At 38.1% G+C, this 21,836-nt stretch overlaps 1 protein-coding gene across 7 annotated transcripts in view; it reads right to left on the bottom strand.

Moving 5' to 3' along the window:
* Nucleotides 1-21,836, bottom strand: part of cdc42bpb (CDC42 binding protein kinase beta (DMPK-like)) — a 109,527-nt gene that overhangs the window by 7,289 nt on the left and 80,402 nt on the right. The window contains exons 18-35 of one of the 7 annotated variants that reach the window (XM_052096330.1): nt 21,759-21,821; nt 17,954-18,102; nt 17,466-17,563; nt 17,201-17,280; nt 12,355-12,438; nt 12,074-12,148; nt 11,822-11,927; nt 10,429-10,565; nt 9,768-9,907; nt 9,578-9,659; nt 9,107-9,323; nt 8,369-8,431; nt 7,428-8,024; nt 5,693-5,790; nt 5,318-5,402; nt 2,349-2,469; nt 2,145-2,262; nt 827-1,021 (exon numbers count right to left, since the gene is read on the bottom strand). In XM_052096330.1, coding sequence (XP_051952290.1) covers nt 827-1,021; nt 2,145-2,262; nt 2,349-2,469; nt 5,318-5,402; nt 5,693-5,790; nt 7,428-8,024; nt 8,369-8,431; nt 9,107-9,323; nt 9,578-9,659; nt 9,768-9,907; nt 10,429-10,565; nt 11,822-11,927; nt 12,074-12,148; nt 12,355-12,438; nt 17,201-17,280; nt 17,466-17,563; nt 17,954-18,102; nt 21,759-21,821 — 2,508 coding nt within the window. Of the gene's footprint in view, nt 1-826; nt 1,022-2,144; nt 2,263-2,348; nt 2,470-5,317; nt 5,403-5,692; nt 5,791-7,427; nt 8,025-8,368; nt 8,432-9,106; nt 9,324-9,577; nt 9,660-9,767; nt 9,908-10,428; nt 10,566-11,821; nt 11,928-12,073; nt 12,149-12,354; nt 12,439-17,200; nt 17,281-17,465; nt 17,564-17,953; nt 18,127-21,758; nt 21,822-21,836 lie in introns of all 7 variants that reach the window. The other 6 variants (XM_052096331.1, XM_052096333.1, XM_052096335.1 and 3 more) reach the window with 6 other exon arrangements.

The raw sequence follows: 21,836 nt of genomic DNA, 5'->3' as shown, positions 1-21,836 counted from the left end.
GCAAAAGCCCTACCAAATTTGTATTTCAAACAGTCCAGTTCAGAACATTCAATACATGTACCAACACTTCACGCTTAGATTTAATCTCCTGAAATGGCTTAAAGGAATACAACACCCAATGAAAATTGAATATGTCATAATTGACTCAACCTTATATCTTTCCAAGCCCATATGACTAACTTTCGTAGGCAGAACACAAATGGGGATACTTTAAAGAATGCCACGATTGCTGATTTGCATAGAATAGCAAATGAAAATGACTCCCTTTATCTTAAAAAATGACCCCAAAGTGTCAAAATAGTTATTGTGACTCAAGCATCATTTTCCAAGTCTTCTAAAGGCATGCGATCAATGTATGATGAACAAGCCAAAAGTTATTCACTTTATAATCAAATCATTGATCAACTCAAGTATACAGAGTACAAATCAAATATGCATACAAGTTAACTTCACTTTTCTTGTGCGTCGCATAACCAAACATCACGATGTCCTGACACAAGACACAAATGATTGTTTGCCTTGAAAAGACAACTTTTATGACGATTTATCAAGCTTTAATGTCAGGTATTATTCAACTGCAATTGCATCAAAATCAGTGATTGTGACATTCTTTAAAATGTATCCTCACATTTCACAGAAGTAAGCAAGCCATATGGGTTTGTAATGACAGTAAATTATGACAAAATTAAGTTGTGAGTCACTACACTCAGAGATGAACAGAGTTTAGCAGGACAGGGAAAGGAAGACGAGGGGTTGGAGGGTGTGGTGAGGGAAGGAGGGATGGGAAATGGGAAGAGGAAGAGGGGTGGGGGGGTTGCTAGCCTACCCTTCCCAGGGAGGATGTGGAAGGTGAGGAGGAAGAAGAGGAGAACTGAAGCAGGCTCTGCTGGGAGGAAGGCTCTTTCTGCAGATAGAGCCCGGCAGAGACGGGACTCATGTGATAGACGTGCTCAAAGTTGGTCGGAGGGGAGATCAGGGCATGGTGACGAGAGGATGAGGGGGAGGGAGTCTCACTCTGCTGCTGCCACGGCAACCAGAGGAAAGGGCAAATCCATAACCAGAGCGAAAAACAGAAGGAGAGAAGTGAAGAGGAAAAAGAGAGACAGAGAATAGGGTGTGAGGGTGGAAGAGTGTGGGGCTGGCTGGCTTTGAATAAGAAGAGACATGGAGAGAGAAGGGAGAAACTTTGGTGCTGTGCAGTTGTAAAATGAAAAGGATGTTAGGATGAATAATAAAGCCCTAGCAGTCAGGATTTCTTAATGGCGCTTTTATAAATCAACATAAGCCACAACACTACTGAAGCCACCACTGAAGTGCATTCAAGCCCCAATAACACTACGGGTAGGAAGCTTTAGGCATCTCACGACTCCATTTCGATCCAATTTCAAATGAATCTCAAACCATCTTAATTTTTCCAGCAACAGTTTAGAGGTACAAATCTTTAGTGAGTTAAAATGGCTTGTTGGTAAGTCCTGTGTTAGGATTCCACAAACAAAAAAATAAAGTAATAAAAGTAATAATGGCACTAAAAAGCTCTTTTTGGGGCATTTGATACACTGTGTTCAAGTCATTCCTGACTTGAAGGTGCTTGAAGATGTTATAAAATAAAGCTTGTTCTGCTTTTTTGTTTTTGTAATCCTTTGAAGCCTCCTGTAAATATTTATTTGCTTTGCTGGTTTATATGCTGCTAATCCATTTTTGTAATGTTTTTCCTGCATATGCTTTTCAATAACCAATATTACTAACAAATTCTGTTAATAATTTCTTTTGTGGATTGATCCAGAATCGTGAGTATGAATCATAATGTATCCTTGAAATGATTTTTTTCCACCACCCCTAAATAACAACGTAGGACATTGTTTGCAGTCTCAAAATTAACTCATCTCTTATAACAGAGACCCAAGATTTCACAGATTTAAAAAACATTTTTAAGATTTTGTACAAATCCAAACTTACTCAAAGAGTTTACTTGGTTATTTCTTCAATTAAGAGGCACTTTTTAAATTCTAGTAAATTACTGAGCATCTATAAGAAACGTGTTTGTCAATTGTGCTTCTAGGAGCCCCATAGCACTGCACATTTTGGATCTCTTATTTAATATGGCTGATCTCCTGATGTCGACAAAGCCATATTGAAGGCATTACCAGAGGCAGATCCATGAGGACCTGCATGCCATCGCCTGGGCCCATGTGAGCAACGTGGTTGAAGTTAGTGGGATTGGAGATCAGTTTGGATCTCATTTCAGGATCCCTCAGCATCTCCCTGTGGAAGACGAAGTGAAATAACAGGCATTAGAGGCAATGCAGCAGTGAGTCAGTAAGAGAAATCGAAGGCTAAAGGCACCTAACCTCCTCTGTTGCAGCCGTTCCTCCTCTGGCACTCTGAAGAGGAACTTCCTCTTGCTGCGTGTCCTCACCATCAGCTTTTTGCTATTGTCTGAGGTCTCGGGGATAGCAAGTTCACAGCCTTCTGCAGAAAACAAGGGAATGAATGAGTATGAATGTGAATCCTTCATGATGGCGGACTTTGATCTGTTTCTGTGTCACATGGTTGAGGACGGAGGATGCTCAAAATTGAATTTGTACACAAGGCAAGTATAAAATGCTGTGCAATGAAACAAACACAGTCATGTTTAACATAGTCATTTGTAGAGGGATTTTGGACAAATTAAATTTCTACAGTGGCAAGAAAAAGAATGAAAACCTATTGGAATTACCTGCATTTATGTATAAATTATATAAAATTGTCTTAAAATCAGGTTTGATCTTCATCTGTTATAATAATGAAAAAACTAAATCGGTTTTAAATAATAACACACAAATTGTTGTATTGTTCTTGTACATATTAAATACATCATTCAAACATTCACAGAGTAGGGTGGAAAAACTACAATCCCCTAGGCTTATGACATCAACAAAAGCGAATTAAAAACAGGAGTTGGAAAACCTGTCATCCAATTAATGAATGAGATTGGAGGTGTGGGTTAGAGCTTATTGGACTTATAAAAAGCACTAAACATTTTGATTCACAAGAAGCATCTGCTGAAGTGGAGCATGCCTTGCAAAAAGAGATCTCAGAAGACCTATGATCAAGAATTGTTGCTTTGCATAATGCTGGAAAGGGTTATAAAGTTATCTTTAAGAGCTTAGATATTCATCTGTCCACAGTTAGACAAACTGTCTATAAATGAGGACGATTTAGTTCTGTGACTACTCTCACTAGAAGTGACTGTTCAGCCAAAATGACTCAAAGGCTACGTCGCAGAATGCTCAATAAGGTAAAAAAAAACAAACCTAGTGAAAGCAAAGACTTGAAGGAATCACTGGAACTGGTTAACATGCCTATTCATGAGTCTACGATATGAAAAACATTAAACAGGCATGGTGTCCATGGCAGGACACCAACAAGGAACTGCCGATTTCCAACAAAAATATTGCTGCGTAGAAGTTGGGTGATGTAGCAGGACAATGACCCTAAACATCGAAGTAAATCCACAGTAAATCCTACGAACATGGCTGAACTGTAGGCCTGTTAAATTGGAATTCAAATTAGAATATTTGTCGAATTTAAGAAACAAATGCGCATTCAAATGCTAAACCTGTGCAATCGAATTTTGGATGTGTGCCAAGCACTGACGATGACTTCAGATCAAGCACATTATTGCGCTAAAAAAGGCTAGACACAGTGCAACAAATACAGTTTAACAGAAAGCAGGTGTCTTGAGATGCTTTTAAAGTTCTTTTTAGACACAGCATCTAAAAAACATCACTCCTGCATGAGACACTGAATAAACAAAAACAAAGTTAAATAAATAAAGACGTTCGTCTAGCACACCTTTACATAGAGAACAAATGTATGGTTGCAAAAGCGTTCGGTGTGAACAGCCCCTTACAGTAAGTGGAGGTACTTGGCCATTGCATCTTGGACTAAGCAAACAATGTCAATGAAAATATTTAAGGTAAAAATTTAAATTTAGTTTCTCTGCCAATTGACAGCCCTAAGGAGCTGAAGCAGTTCTTTAAGAAAGGTCCGGAAATGCTTGGTTGAGGAGAATCGACCAGTTTTATAATCCAAGTGTTCACTTACTTTTTAGCACTGTGATTGTTTGATGGGATTATAATTGTTTGTGTTATTAGATTAAGCACATTGTGTTTATCTATACTTGTGACTTTGATGAAGATGAGATCACATTTTATGGCTTATTAATGCAGAAAATCAGTCAGCTATTAACTACGTTTAAAGCTGATGGAAACGCAAATTATCGCAAAATTGTCAACATAATATTTTTCCATTTAACTCTAGCACATAAACTCTATGTCAATACTTCAAATGTTCAAATGGTTTGGAAACACTTTTTGATGAGAAAAGTGGCTTTAATGCAGAAATATAGTGTAACATGACAGAATTTACCCCAATCGTTAGCCTGTGTTAATCACGACGACAAGGTATCCATCATTGAAAGCCAATTTATTGTACGTGATTATGGATTGATCTTAACGGCATAAAGATCCGATGCTGCAAAAAAGACACTCCAGGAGTGCAATCACAAATATCTTGTATCATGCACATCAACAAGTGTAGGGAGAACAAATGACTGGCCACTGTTTGCGATTCATTTAATCGCAGTAGCCATCCTTTTATTTATTAAAGTTGATTTTCCAAACCATTCAAAATAACAGTCATGGAATTAGCCCATAATAATAATAATAAAAAAATAATAATAATTTCTGTGCACAAATGTTTTAAATTAAAAATAAATACACAATACTAGGAGAAAAGCATCAGTGTGCTTTTTTGGGACACTATATAGCCCAATTCTATCAAATAAAAATGTGGAAATACTCCCTGTTTTAAATTAAATAAATTAGTCTACTAAATGAATAAAGCATTAAATAAAATAATTAATTACCAAACAAAATGCTCTTTTACACAAACTTAAATTAACTTTATCCTGTTCTGTTGTAAATGGAACAGAAAGGGTGTGGCCATGCATTTCATTATCAGTGCAGCTCTAATGAAGATGTTTATGACTCTGCTGGACTTTAAGTTTAAGCATGTGTGGGCCTGCTAGTATATATCTGCATGTGTCAGTGTATGAGAAAGTAGGAGTTACAACTGACAACACTTTATGGAGGACACGATTCCTCACTGGTGGACTATTGCAACCACAGAGTCTAACAACATTGAGAGAAAAAACAAAAAAAACAACACCCTCAGAGGTAAAGCATATGTCACCTTAAGAGGAAAAATGTGTTGAGACAGTAAAGAGAGCGAGAGAGTGTGTGTGTGTGTGTGTAAAGAAGGAATGGGATCAGACCTGAGGAGTTGTTGTTGAAATAGATGAGGCGGGGCTGCTCAGAGCCCATCAGGTTCAGACTACCCTCCACATTCAGGGGCCGAATCTAAGAGAGACATAAATCTTTGAACTTGGTTTTAAATTCAACATCAAGACTTAAGGTTAAAAATTGTACAACAACATGCATACATAAGGGAAAGTGTATATTTTCGGTGCTGTGACTGGTCATTTATTTTTCCACTGTATGCACAGTATAATAATGAATTATATAGGCATTTCAACTTCCATGTTAAAGCATATCATGACATACAGTATACACAACCCCAAAACAACCATTGCTACCATTGAAACGACACACAGTGACTTTCACAAACCTTAAAACAATTATTAACTCACCTTTCTTAATGAAATGGTCTGGACCCACTCTGTGGTGTGGACATCAAACACATCAACTCCATAATCACTGTACACCGTCAGGTAGTTGGAATTCGAGCCTGAAAAGAGTGAAATTAGTCAAGATCTCATATTCGTAATTATGAGAATGCACAAAAGGCTTGTTCTGTTGCAAACAGCAGGGTATAACATTGCAAAATGCAAATAACCATATAGTCATGCATAGTTGGCAGCAAACTAAACAAGCTTATCAACATCAACAAATTCTTTCCATAAATTGTTTTATGCATCCAATCAAACTCTAGTGTATTTCGGTACAAATTCTTCACTTAGTAACATGTCTAATACTAATACAATATTTGGCGTAGGTTTTGTTCCATGTGTTAGGCTGGAAAATAACACTTCTGCTGTTGAGTATGCATTATTTCTAAAGCCTACATCATGTTAATTATTGTCATGCAGTTCATGGTAATACATTTGATATTTGATTTAAAGGACATTTTTGCTACTTTTGTATGACAAATAATTTTGGTAGTGTGTTGGGTCACCACTTGATGCCCTATATCAAATCTGATTCCTGTTGCAAAATTTGCACATTTTCAGGATGCTGTTCTTATAGAAGAACTGAATGATCTGCTGTAAAACTGGGTCATAGGCTGAAAAGACCCATACCTCACTATTCTGACTGAAACTTGTGAAACATGTGGTTGTTAATGTATTTTACCAGCTTCACTCTCTCTCTTCTATTCTTTCCTACTCCTCCCTTTCTTCCAAGTCTATACATGAAAAACACTGGAATTTAAGGAGGGTTTAAAACTTAACATGAGTAAGATTATAAACACAGTTGCCTAAGTTACTTGTTGTTACTTAAAAGTAAGCATTTTAGCCATTCTGGAATTTCCACAAGCTAAGCCGTTGGATTAGTCACACACCCTCTTTCCAAAAGCCTGCATTTCAAATATACAAATTAGCTTTTTTTGAGACTGACACAAGAGCAGAAGCAGTTGTCAAAAACAACAGCAGCAAAATTGCGCCCTCAACTGACAACAGTTATGAACAACATGGCATAAAAATGGCAATAAGCCTCAACAAGAGACTACAATACTCTGAGAACGTGCTAAATAATTGACAAGCAGAATGTGCCAGAGACCATGGTTTACATATTCTAGAGCAGTCACAGAGACTGTTGAGATATCTCACAACATTTCATTTCATTAATATTTCATTAATATCTTTCAGTGAGTAGGATTTTTTTTTTTAAATACCTTTCAATTAAAAAAATGTATTAAACAAATCACTAACATTTAAGCCAGGTTCACACTGTACTATTCCGGCCACGATTTTGCCATCTTAGATCAATTTCGGGTAATGTAAAAGATTTATCTCGTCATAATGCAAAATCAGCTGTCTTTGATCGCTTAGTGTAACATGTTCAGACCGGCAATGAATTATTTATGCAATGAATCTTAGCGACTGAAGACAGTTCTAACAGTGTCACAAATTTAGTGTCACAGTCGTCCAATGCGACTGCTACGACGACCAGATGACTTAAACTCAGTCTGGTTACTGAGTATTGTAAATGGTGGCTACTTAATGTCACACAGTGTGCCATGGCCTTTACCCAAGATCTCACTGAGATCAAACAACAATCGTAAAGGACAGTAAAAATTGTCAAGTGTGCACCTGGCTTTAGTTGTTTATTATGCTTTACTTCCCACACAAACTCTTAAACACGTACTGCAGGCAAGTGGTGTGGCTGGCCACATCAGCTCCTGCGTTCGCGATCGTCGTCCCTGTGCGTCTACGTACACTCCCAGCTGACTGAAGCAAAGCAGCAGTTCATTGGCCCCCACTTCCATCGCATGCAAGGCATCTAGGGACTGTTGGGCCAAGAAGGCTAGAGAAGGGTCTGCTGGGCTCACTAAACTTACTGGAGATGACTCTCCCTGCATGGCTAGCAGAGCAAAGCCTGATGGGTAACCCACACACAGCCGATCACGAACAATACCCAGCCACTGGGCGATACCGGGTGCTTGCACCTCCCATAGCTTGCGGTGGTGTGGCTTTGCACGGGTGATTTCGTAGCACAGGACCTGCCGCTTCACGGCTGCTAGGAGACATGAAGGGCCACCTGGGCGTAGGGTACCTATGGTCAGAGCCTGGCAGCCTTTTGTTTCTGTCAGTTTGGCATCGAAAGAAGCCTCTGCGCCCTCCAGTGCCGCCCAGGGGTATAAATAGACGTGCCGGTTACGGCCACAAAGCAGTGCCACCATCCTCTCTTTGGGGATGAACTCGATCTGGCAAACTTTTTTGCAATCAGCAGCACGAACAATGACTGAAAGAAGGGATAATGAGAAATTAGTGCCACATTTTGAATAATAACAAGAAAATAATGAAAAAAAATTGAAAATGAATGGCTATAAAATCTGCCAAACAAAGATAAAAGATGAAAACTGAGAAAATTGGTAAATTTGTTTTAGTGAAGATTTTGTGGTTACAATTTTTCACACTTTTTTCTCTGAATCTGAGCCTAGTTTAGCCAAACCTATTATTCACAGATGAGATCATGGTCTAAGAGACCAGATTTCAGTCAAAACGTGTCAAAATGACATGTAGTTACTGTGTTTTGCCTTTGAACAGCAGAACTAAGAACAAGACAAAATCAGACCATACTCCTACCATCTCTGGTGATCTCGACTACAAACAAGCCATCTTCTGTCCCCAAGGCAATACGTTCTCGATCTGTAGAGAAGACAAAATTTTAAGAGAGAATGAAACAGAACAGATCCAAATAGGTGAACACGAGCTCTCTTTTACAAAGTCAGCTGCAAAATGTGTGATATCACACCAGTTACTACCTAATCTGATCAAAGTTTTTAACAGGGATCCAGAAAACAACATATTTTTAAATTAACTAATCTGTTGGTTGACTGAGTGACTAGTCAGCAAATCTGATGGGAGCGTGTTGTAATTTGGCTGGTTTTGGTTCCACTTAACTGTGACAGGGCAGAGGGCGGGGCTGGGTCGTGATGCTGCACACCCGGCCCCTAATCAGGCTAATCAAGCCTCAGAGAGGGATAAAGGCTGACTGAAAGCTGCAGTGCGAGAGAGAGATTTACGGGCAGCTGTCCGACACCTTTGTGTTTAAGTTCTTCATTAAACTATTATTTATATCGTCAAGCTGGTTCTTGTCTCCTCCTTTCCATGAATCCCTTTGCACTGGCCTCAACCGGATACATTCATTTGGGGCGTTTATCAAACAATTACTATCTTGTATCCAAAAATTTGCATTCTTGTCCTGAAAATGGGGCTTCCCTCTTTTTAAATTGGTAAATTAGCTGCCATCTAACCAATAAAAAACATTTTAAAAGCAAACACAGTTGAGTCAAACCAATAACTTATGAACACAGTACTCACCTATGATGGCAGCAGAGAGTGTAATTTTGATGGCAGGCAGGCTGCTGTCATAGGCCTCGTCCAGGACATGTACGACTCGGTTCTTCAGCCGGTTCTTGGCCAGGATGTTCTGCAGACCCTCTAGGATACCCACCCATTTCTTCTTCTCTGCCTCACTTTCAGCTAATACCAACAAAGGCACTGGCTGGATCGGGGAGTTCAGAGTGGATGATGTTACCTGCATAGTTCAGAGGTCAGGGAAAATATAGTTCATTATAGTAGTGATGCACAAACATAGCAACACAGCATTATACAGGGTTTTTTTTACCAATGAAGTTCCAAAAATGTTCCAGTCATTAATTAATTACTGGATAAGTCTTTTTAGGAATGATTTGAATATCAATCATCGAATATAAGATTTCACTCAAAAGAGCAATTTATTCATTACTGTGTGAACCTTGATTATAGGAATACAAATTTTTTTAAGCATACCCTGAATATGCATGGAATGTCTTTACGACTGGCATGGATCACATCAGAGGCCAGCACAGAGCTAACAGAGAACTCCTCGTCTCTGTGGGAAAACAAAGAAACAATGTCACAAACATTTTAAATATAGCTAATTTTAGAGCCTTAAAGCTTATTCAGGTTTTAAGCATGTGAGAATGTGACTGCTCCTGACCTCAAGTCGAGGACCTGACTGGCCATCACAACAGGCTGAGTGGACTTCCCTTCTGGCACCTCATAGAGGAAGAGTTTACAGTCACACACTACAGCATATGCCCTCTGCCAGCCCTTCTTCACACCTGTTGGCTTTGGGATCTGAGAGAGGAGCAAACAAGTAAATACCACATCAAGAAGGGCATTTTAAGATAATAATAATTTATATGTTGTCTGACATTTTATATATATATATATATATATATATATATATATATATATATATATATATATATATATATATATATATATATATATATATATATCACACACATTTATATTATATATTTATATATTCTATTTTATATATATATTTTTTTATATTCTAAGTCTTTGCAGTTATAGATGCAGTAGAAAAATATTTGTGTTTGGTAGTAGAAAAAAAAAATGCTCACATAATGGTAAACATTTAACAAAAAATTGCCCCCTGAAAGTTAATTTCTGACACTGTTTCACAATATGCACATTTATATTAGTGTATTACTGTAGTTCATACGAGTTTATAATAGTATGCATAATTGAATGCAAATGCTCAGGTAAGGCTGAAAAAAATGGTTAATCTGACCAACAGTGACATTTGCCCTTGAGAACACAGAGATTTTACTATATTATCATAATCTCACCCTGACAAAGCCTTTGTAAGCTGTGCCAATGCCCCTTTGCACATCAATACCCAGAGGCCTCTTTGCCAGCTCTGGAGGAATGGGGCAAATCTGTGGCGCGTTGTCTTTACAGGACACATGACAGATGAAGGAGCATACTAAGAGAGAGAAAGGGATTAAAACTTAGTAAACATTCACACACAACTCAAACTAAACCTCTTTGTGCTGATGCATAAAAAATAAAATAAAAAATAAAAATCACAAGATTTAGTTTTAAAAGACCCCAGGCAATCACTTTGAGTTTTCTTTCCTGTGTTTATGTATTTTCCACTGAAACAGGAAGTTGAGGTGGGAGGCATACCGAAGAGCTTTTTTTTTTTTTAAAGGCCAATATAATTTAATTACATCATAGCCATGAACCATGATTTGCATCTTGCTAGTGGGTTGCAGGTGTTATTAGGGGGAGGGACATTCTCATACTAGAAAGCATTTGATTGGACAAATATTTGTGTACTGCGAAATAAGTTATCACGATTTTTGGTCTGTTTTTCTGGATGACAGTAAATTGTAAATGCAGGTATCTGCTATAAGTCTGCTATAAATATTTTATTATATTTTATGAGAATAGGTCTGTTTCTTCTCGTTTTGAATGTACATTGGGGTGTTCTGTGTAATAAATGAATTTTATTAATTTGTATTATTATTATTATAAATAATAAGTATTAATTTTATTACTTTTTATTCATATTTCTTTTTGTTAATAGGTTTTAAAACGTATTTTATTATGTATCTTGTATTGTCTTATAATTTCTATGTAAAGCACTTTAAATTGCCATTGTGTAAGAAATGTGCTATATAAATAACCTTGCTTTGCCTTGCCTTGCCTTCTATTAGTAGTTTATTTAAATATTTAATTTATTGCATTATTTAGTGACAAATGTGTTACTTGATGGTGTTATGTGTTAGCGTGAGTAGCACTGTGCACTGTCTCTACATCTGTATTAATTATTGCTCCTCAAAGGGCCACTCTTGATACATTTTAAGTCACCATGTGGCCTTTTGTAATTACTACGGTGATTAATAATACATTTCAAAGTGAAAAGCAGACATTTACAGTTCCAAATGGTTTATATATTAAGTTTATATTACTTCGTAATATAAACGGTTGTGAACTGTAAAATATACGGGAATTAAAATGACATCCCATAAATCCTGAAACATGGTCACCATATTTTTACGATAGATTTCTACCAACCACAGCTGCCACTTTTTTACCGATAATTTGTTTTACCGATAGTTCTTTTACAGTGTAGTATAAAGATGACATCAAAGCTTAAATATATGGACTAAAAGCCACAAAACTCTCATTTAAAATTTTATATTGTCTTATTTATTTATCAGCAACAAAGCTCACCCTCGCAGGCATAGCCCTGTCGGATCTGGCCAACCATAAGTGAGGTACAGTGAGTGCATTGGGTCGGGCTGGAGAAGGTCTTGATGCTCAGTTGGTGAGCTTTAGGCTATTGACACAAACAAAATATGATCAGTAAGAGCAATGAACAAATGCTGATGAGCCAATGAGTACATGGCAACAGACTCAAAAGAGCTAATGGAAAAAGGCTAATTCTGAGTCACATCGTATGGTGGATGGAGAATCAGGATGTACCTTTGGCGCACTGAGAGTGGGCTGATAGACTGGCGAGGGGGCAGCAGGGGTGGTAGCTTGATACTTAAGTGGTTCCTAGAGTGTTAAAGAAACAGTAATAGACTGGGTATCAGGAAATGTCAAGACAAATCATGGATCTAACAGAGCATACTCAAGAGCTGTTTTCCTGATAAAAAACAATTATATATATTATTTTGTGTTTCTGAGAGACCATTTTGACCAACGTCAAACAGGAAGTTTGACTGTCAGAATCTAATAGGAAGTGTAAGGTGGACACTCACATCCTGTTCTGAAGACACTGATGGGAAGGAAGAGGGAATGTCCATCTTCAAGGGTGTGGCATCCATTTCACACATGGAGCTTGTCTAAGGGAAAAGACCACAGATGTGAAATAGCATCAAATATGTTCGCAGCATTTGCTATAGACTATTTATAATCCATCTACATCACAACTTTTGTCCTATGATTTTCTGCTGCTGATTTGATTAATGTCAAATGAAACTACTGGCCAGCAGGTGGGTTCAAGTGCTTTAAAAACAAAATCCCCAAAAATCTACACTATCACATTGTGACTGAGATGACATTTGTGAACAACATTACATCAGAATTAATCAGAAGTCATATGTTTACCCTAATTAATAGATGGTGGTTTATCCAACTATACCTTGCAGGTTCATAAACCACTGCCACAATGTTAGGGTGTTGTGGGTGGTTGCCAGGGTGTTACTAGATGGTTATTTATAAGCACAAGTCAAAAGAGCCCAAACCACAATGTCTATGATAGTCAGTAGATACGGCTCAGGTCACTCTTTTTAATCAAAGGGATTTATTTTATTTTTTTGCTTAGAAAAGTAATACAAAAATAACATAAGCAGCAATACAGCTACAACATTACACAAAGAATACTTACCTAGCACAAGACAACATTGTTAGAGAAACTTTACTAATGTAGACCGTATCTAAAGTGGCAAGACAAAGTATGTGAACCCTTCGTAATTAGCTGGTTTTCTGCATTAATTGGTCAGAAAATGTGATCTCATATTCAAAGTCACAAGTATATATATATTTTATTTCAGACTCAAAAAAAAAGGTCCATAAGAATCATACAAAGAAGACAGACAGACAGATAAAAACAAAGGATTACTATAATCCATATAAACAATTTCTCCAGTGCCTCCAAAGCAGCGAACTGTACCTAGTACTGCTCTGGTCAGGCCATATAAAAACAATTATAATTTCATTTTATGAGTCCATAAGTCTCATCAGTAAATTTATAAACAGCATTTCTTATTACAGCATTTAATGTGTTCACATCATTCTGCACACATAACTGGCTTGCACTGGTCCAACGAGGTACTTTCAAAAGAATCCTAAGAGCATCATTATATGCTACTTGTAACTTGTGAAATACAGCTTTTGTGTAACAGCACCACAAGTGAGCAGTGTAGAGTGGTGTGCAGTAGGCTTTAAACAAGGCTATTTTTACATTTTCTGTACACATTCCAAATTTCCGTGCCAGCATATTTGCCTGTGCATACAATTTACAGTACTGCCTCTGGATGTCATCATTATCAGAGAGGTCACTCCTTATAATGTGACCAAGGTACTTCACTTTTTCCACAACTGCCAGACAAACACAATGTGCTAAAGCTAACAACACACAAACAATTTATAATATTTCATGTCTTTATTGAACACTTCCCCTTAAACATTCACAGTTTAATTAAAAAATTAAGTAAACCCCTAGATTAATTACTTTTAATGCCAATTAAAGTCAGGAGCTGGCAAACCTGACATTCAATTAATGAAACGAGACTGGAGGTGTGGGTTAGAAGTACTTTGACTTATAAAAAGAAATCAAACATTTTCAGTTTGCCATTCACTAAGAAGCATCTGCTAATGTGGACCATGCCTAGCAAAAGAGATCTCAGCACTACGTGTGGCATAAAAAGAATGCATCAATGAAAACGTAATTCCAACGATGGAGTACAGTGGAGGGAGCATCATGATTTTGGGCTGCTTTGCTGCTACGGGGCCTAGAACACTTGCCATCAGAGGGAAAAATGAATTCCCAAGTTTATCAAGATATCCTACAGGATAATTTCAGGGTGGCTGTGCGCCAGCTGAAGCTCAGTAGAAGTTGATTGATGCACCAGGACAATGACCCTAAACACTGAAGTAAATACACTACAGAATGGCTCCAAAAAAGAAAAAACACCTTTTGGAGTGCATGGCCCAGTCAAAGCCCAGACCTTAACCCAATAGAGATGCTGTGGAATTACCAATGACCAGACATCCTAAGAATATGGCTGAGCTGGAGCAACGGCTCACATACTTTTTCTTGTAACTGTATGTGACAACAGAATATACAATTAAAGGGTGATACAACACCTTAAGATGCACAAAAAAACTGCCAGGCTATAGGACCATCAAGAAATTAATTGACATCAAACTCTTTCTCAGAGAATTACCATCTGATTGTCATGTTCAATTAGCTACCGAGCACACACTAATGAAACTCATCATCACCATTGTCTTGCTTGGTTATAAATATTCTTAAAACACCCAAAACAATTTCATCATATTTCATTTGTTTTAATTTAACATTTTATACATTTTCCACTGGTGGTTGCCTTATTCAATCCATATCATGGATGTTTCTTATCCAACTAGGCTCTAAGAGCTAAATAATATGGCTTAGTGCATTTGCAGTCTAAACAAATAAAGAATGACATACACATTAGTGTATTAAGAGGTTAGAAGGCAATGGGGATGTGGTTAATACTAACTGTTCGATGCCAAGCCTTAGTCATGCTCTAAGCATCAACTCTCTAAACGTTAGCACATACAATCAGAATTAAGTGTGGCTATGGACGCACTACGGCAGAGGAACACGGTCAGCAGACAAAAAGATGTAACAAATGGTTGGCATGCTGGTTTGGTTTAAGTTATAAAGTCAATTATGTCAGGCATGCTTAGTGTAAGTAATATGAATGTTGTTATATTGAGACAAAGCAAGCCCACAGATGTACACTGTAATGCTTGACAGCATTAAGTGCAAAGAGGCACTATTTTTGTCTGCTGACAGATCAATCCTGTCGAGGTTAAAGGTCAAATGGGGAGGACCTTTGTTCAGCAAACTTACTTCATCCCAAAAAGCAAGCAGCGATGATGCGGATGAGGAGGATACGGAGTCCTTTTATTTTTTGAGAAGAACAAAAGTATGACAGGTCACACAGCTTTTTTTTGTCTTTTGAACTTGCTTTGACTTCAGGCATTTTTACATACAACTCCACGAGTATAAAAATCATAGCTTGATTCCTACTTAAATACCCTGCCCAGACATCTGCAAAGCTGGTCCGTTATTCAAAGGTTTCTAAACCAGTGTCTGGTAACCCCTGGGGGTTAGTGAGGGAAGTGCCGGAGCTTTGTAAAGGCAAGGCCACATTTACCTTTGTACAATGAAATTTCAAAGGTCAAGGCAACGTGAGCGAATGTAAAGGACGTGAGAGACCCACAAAAATTACTTGTCAATCAGCATCTATTAGGCTCCACTTTATAATCTGGGAGATTAAAGTTCTGTAAACTCACCGCTAAATATATTTGTTCATCCATTGTGAATATTCAGTATAGCAGCGTGAAGTACTGACTATGGAAGCACTGATCCGCAAGGTGAAAAACAAAATTAACTTTTTTTTTTAGGCGTCTTATTGCCTTCCTGTGTCTGTTTTACAATTTCTTTTTTTTTTTTTTTTCTCTCTGAATTGTGTTTTTTCCCCTGACATTTTTTTTCTCAGAACATTTCTATTCTATCCAGCATATTTTTTTCTCCCTCCTCAAGAAGCAACCAACTAGAATTGTTTTGCCCTGCTAGCTAACAATTAGCTTGTGGTACCAACCTCGTCCACCAGGTGCCAATATCAGTAAGTAGGAAATCATATGCTTACAAGTTGACAGAATGTCTGTGGTACTGTTGTCAGTTCATTTATCGATTTTTAGTTATAGTATCATAAAAGAACAAGAATGTTTGGTAAATCTTAATCAAGAAAAGAAAAAACAATCAAGTCCAAATCAATCAAGAGTTTAGCACAGCACTTAACACTGAAAACACAGCGAGACACGTCGCAATGGTCAAAGACTTCCATCGTGCACATGTTTACGTTTACAAAAAAAAGAAAAGAAAAAAGCCCAAGATCAATAGCAGCATAGATACTCCCAGTGGTGAAGGCCATAAAACAATCAGAAATAACTGCCATATGAAACATGTAACCCGAGGTATATTAATTTAATTGTTGGATTTCATGTATTAGAAGACTGTCTAACATTATATATGTATTTCTCACATTGAGTGTCGCCATGTAAACACGGCTGGGTGTTGCCCAGAACTGCCCAAAAACTCATCTTAGTACCATCCATGTATGCAAAGGTAAATGTGACTATGCCTTAAGATTGAGATGTTTAAAGATTATTGAAAAGTCAAAAAAGGTTGGGGACCCCTGCCTTATTTCATTTTAAACTGAGGCAAAATAGGAAGCAGTTTCCTAAGAGCTACTTAAATCCTTGATCTGAAAGATGGGCATCAATCAAACAAAGCTTCAGGCTTGCATAATCATCTATTTGCCTTGGACTCTACTTAGCGAATTGGGCCAGGAACTAAATTGACTCACTGGTTGCGCTGAATAATAGTAGCAAGTCATTTGCAAAAGCCTTAATCATCATCTTCATCTACTGTTCCAATGCAAACTGTGATTGTAGTATCATGTGACTGAGAGCTACGTAATAACTGATGGCAGTAAGTGACTTCAAGATGAGGCAGGGCGTGAAGCCTCATTTCACATCTACACAAGCAGTGAGCTTCAGATCAGCAGAGGACCGAGGCCATAGAGCGGATTAGGGATATCACGCACCAGCATTCATTAGCCAGTTGCTACACATTCATAAACGTGAGTATACTTCGGTGTTAAAGTGGCTTCTCTAGACAACATCTCATGGCATAATGAAAAATAATCCATTACTTCTCTGATGTTCTGAGGCTGGAGGTCATTATGATGATGTCATGAACAAAGAGAGGCTTGTTAAAGTGGATAATGCAGTAGCAGATGGGCAGATATAATCAGAAGCACTCACTCTGAATGTCAGGTCATGAGCGAGGGGAGAGGTATTGAAGTACTCAAAGATGGAGTCCTGGAAGTCTGGTAGTTTCAGGCCTACAGATGAGAGGAAATTTAATTGTCAGGAGCAATATCAAATTATGCAATTATAGAATAACTAATATAACAATTAATAGCATTAAAACAGGTGGTAAATGAAATCAGAGAGCAGATGAGATAATATACTTGTGGTTTAAGACCACCCAATGGCCCAGTAATTTAATGTCCATCAACATACTCACCTTTGTCTGATCGTGAGCGGCTCTCCTCCAGTTCCTTTTTCATGTTCTCGAGCTGTTCCTCCAACTCTCTGTTCTTGAAATCTGTATCCTTCAATTTGCTGTTGAAGAACAGATTCCGAAAAGTTAAACTACCACAAAATACCACAGTATGGGAAACATTTTTTGACCACGGTCTCAGCATTTTTGTGAGTGGTGGTGGCGTAGTGGTCTAAACCACATAACTGGTAATCAGAAGGTCACTGGTTCGAACCCCACAGCCACCACCATTGTGTCCTTGAGCAAGGCACTTAACTCCAGGTTGCTCCGGGGGGATTGTCCCTGTAATAAGTGCACTGTAAGTCGCTTTGGATAAAAGCGACTTCCAAATGCATAAATGTAAATTCAAACAGACTTTCCGATTTGCATAATCGTCATACCTCCACACAAGCAAACATCTTAACATTCAAAATACATTAAAGTTGCTTAGAATAGCAAAATCATCCACTGACCTCTCGAAAGAAATGTTGGCTGCTTTGACCTTGCGCAGCTCTTCTTGAATCAGTTGCTTGGCACGGATTTCAGCTTCTAAGGCCGACTGCAGCTCAAGACGGGCAGACATGTCCAGTTTTTGACTGCGACGCACCTTCCACAAGGGATCCTGGCCAAGTAAAGGAGATGCAAGCTTTGAAAAGAAGCCAGAACGAAAATCATAAGACCACTTGTATGTTGATTTATGATGTGGCAGCCCTTAAAAGAACATTTATGATCAATTAAAGGGATAGTTCCACCTTAAAATGACAATTCTCTCATCATTTACTCACCCTCATGCCATTCCAGATGTGCATGACTTTCTTTCTTTTGCTGGACACAAAAAATATTTTTTAAGAAGAATACTTCAGCTCTGTATGTCCTCACAATGCAAGTGAATGGATACTGAAATTGTTATGCTCCAAAAGCACAAAGGACTCCAGTGGTTGAATCCATGTCTTCAGAAGTGATATGATAAGTGTGGGTGTGAAACAAATCAATATTTAAGTCCTTTTTTACCATCAATCTCCTGTTTTACTTTCATGTTTACGTTCTTCTTTTGTTTTTGGCGATTCGTATACAGGTGAAACTCGAAAAATTTGAATATCGTGCAAAAGTTCATTAATTTCAGTAATTCAACTTAAAAGGTGAAACTAATATATTATATAGACTCATTACAAGCAAAGTAAGATATTTCAAGCCTTTATTTGATATAATTTTGATGATTATGGCTTACAGCTTATGAAAACCCCAAATTCAGAATCTCAGAAAATTAGAATATTGTGAAAAGGTTCAGTATTGTAGGCTCAAAGTGTCACACTCTAATCAGCTAAAACACCTGCAAAGGGTTCCTGAGCCTTTAAATGGTCTCTCAGTCTGGTTCAGTTGAATTCACAATCATGGGGAAGACTGCTGACCTGACAGTTGTGCAGAAAACCATCATTGACACCCTCCACAAGGAGGGAAAGCCTCAAAAGGTAATTGCAAAAGAAGTTGTATGTTCTCAAAGTGCTGTATCAAAGCACATTAATAGAAAGTTAAGTGGAAGGGAAAAGTGTGGAAGAAAAAGGTGCACAAGCAGCAGGGATGACCGTAGCCTGGAGAGGATTGTCAGGAAAAGGCCATTCAAATGTGTGGGGAGCTTCACAAGGAGTGGACTGAGGCTGGAGTTACTGCATCAAGAGCCACCACACACAGACGGGTCCTGGACATGGGCTTCAAATGTCAAACGTCTTACCTGGGCTAAAGAAAAAAAGAACTGGTCTGTTGCTCAGTGGTCCAAAGTCCTCTTTTCTGATGAGAGCAAATTTTGCATCTCAATTGGAAACCAAGGTCCCAGAATCTGGAGGAAGAATGGAGAGGCACACAATCCAAGATGCTTGAAGTCCAGTGTGAAGTTTCCACAGTCTGTGTTGGTTTGGGGAGCCATGTCATCGGCTGGTGTTGGTCCACTGTGCTTTATTAAGTCCAGAGTCAACGCAGCCGTCTACCGGGACATTTTAGAGCACTTCATGCTTCCTTCAGCAGACAAGCTTTATGGAGATGCTGACTTCATTTTCCAGCAGGACTTGGCACCTGCCCACACTGCCAAAAGTACCAAAACCTGGTTCAATGACCATGGTATTACTGTGCTTGATTGGCCAGCAAACTCGCCTGACCTGAACCCCATAGAGAATCTATGGGGCATTACTAAGAGAAAGATGAGAGACATGAGACCAAACAATGCAGAAGAGCTGAAGGCCGCTATTGAAGCATCTTGGTCTTCCATAACACCTCAGCAGTGCCACAGGCTGATAGCATCCATGCCACGCCGCATTGAGGCAGTAATTAATGCAAAAGGGGCCCAAACCAAGTACTGAGTACATATGCATGATTATACTTTTCAGAGGGCCGACATTTCTGTATTTAAAATCCTTTTTTTTATTGATTTCATGTAATATTCTAATTTTCTGAGATTCTGAATTTGGGGTTTTCATAAGCTGTAAGCCATAATCATCAAAATTATATCAAATAAAGGCTTGAAATATCTTACTTTGCTTGTAATGAGTCTATATAATATATTAGTTTCACCTTTTAAGTTGAATTACTGAAATTAATGAACTTTTGCACGATATTCTAATTTTTCGAGTTTCACCTGTACTTCATGCATATCGCCAACTACTGGGCAGGGAGAATTTATAGTAAAATAGGACTTAAATATTGATCTGTTTCTCACCCACACCTATCATATCAATTCTGAAGACATGGATTTAACAACTGGAGTCTATATGGATTACTTTTTGCTGCCATTGTGATTTTTGGAGCTTCAAAGTTCTGGCCACCATTCACTTTTTTCACATTGTATGGACCTACAGAGCCGAAATTGACTTCTAAAATCTTTGTTTGTGTTCATCAAAAGAAAGTCCTACAAATCTGGGATGGCATGATGTTGAGTAAATTATGAGAATGTTCATTTTTGGGTGAACTACCCCTTTAGGACGACAATAGATTTGACTTTTAACAGTTCTCATTACATTAGATCAGAGAAACCAATAACAGTAAAAGACGTCTTAAAGATGACAAAGTGGAAAAACATGTATGATAAAAATAAAACTGTTTCTACAGTATCAATATGCTGTGAAATTATGTGGTTATTCAATATTTGTTTAAAAAAATACACAATGCTATTGTGATTGCATTACAATAGCACAAATAAAGCGGCATGCATGGAAAAATGAAGGCCCAAACACAATACAACACATAAAATATAGCTAAAATTCTCTCTAGCACAAATAAAAATAAATCCTTTCAGATGCACTTTTCATAAGTCTGAGGACTCATGAGGGGCTTGTCTCAGATCTCCAACAGGTTAATGGCTATTATGAATCTTAGCTGTCAGCAAGCTATTCCAGCATTGACACATGTGGCTACAAGGCAAGATTTGTCTCCATTATAAATGTGACAGAGTGATTTACGAAAGACAGGCAGCAAGTGGCTGAGGCACAGCTGAATATTACAAAATGAGAGAAAGGGAATTACATCTATTTCATTGATACATGAAAATTTCCGGGAACTGAGTATGCCTCATGTGGCTGGCATTGGCTTGTGTGACATAACACTTGGGTGGCAGTGAGCGGCATTTAGGGAAATGTTAATGGCAGAACTCAGCTTTACATTAGAGCGTAGAGACTTCGGGAACTTTCCTGTGATGCTCTTAAACACGCTCACAATCGGGCCATTAGCCCTATTCACAATTCCAGGTCCCTGAACTATAAATCATTATTAGGCATTTCTGCCACTGAATGCCGTATTGTTATTGGTAGGCTGCACTGGACAAACTTCTCTCAACCATGTTAGTCGCATAACATGGCCATCTTGTTGAGTTGTGCTCATATCGCCGGAAATCGCCAACTCATTCAAATAAAATCACATACAAGACATCGCCACCACCTGCGTTTTGTTCAAGCTTATCAAGTAAATTAATTCTCTCTGCGACCGATTTGACATCCATTAAAAAACATGCAAGTGGAAAATGGAGGGTGTACACACTTGACCTCGGTAGAACAATGGAGGTGTGCCTTTCTGAAATGTTTCCCATGTTTTATGAAATATGATAAGAAATGAGGAGAGCTGATGCAACTTTCCATTCATCTGCCCTTTGAAATTTTAGCAGTAAAAAGTTGCTATTGATAACCCTGGACAGATGAATGACAGATTGATTGGCCAATCACAAAGAGGATAATTTTTGCTCCGCCTTTTATCCTGGAATTGCTCCAAACTCATTGGAGGTTTGACAGAGACACTCACCTGCATGGTGACCTGAGGTGCCACCATAGACCTCTGGGTTGGGATGTTTACTCCAGAGCCTTGCTGATATAGTAATAA

The sequence above is a fragment of the Xyrauchen texanus genome, chromosome 28, assembly GCF_025860055.1.
Source record: "Xyrauchen texanus isolate HMW12.3.18 chromosome 28, RBS_HiC_50CHRs, whole genome shotgun sequence".
Classification (NCBI taxonomy): Eukaryota; Metazoa; Chordata; class Actinopteri; order Cypriniformes; family Catostomidae; genus Xyrauchen; species Xyrauchen texanus.
This window is presented reverse-complemented; position numbering and strand designations above follow the sequence as displayed.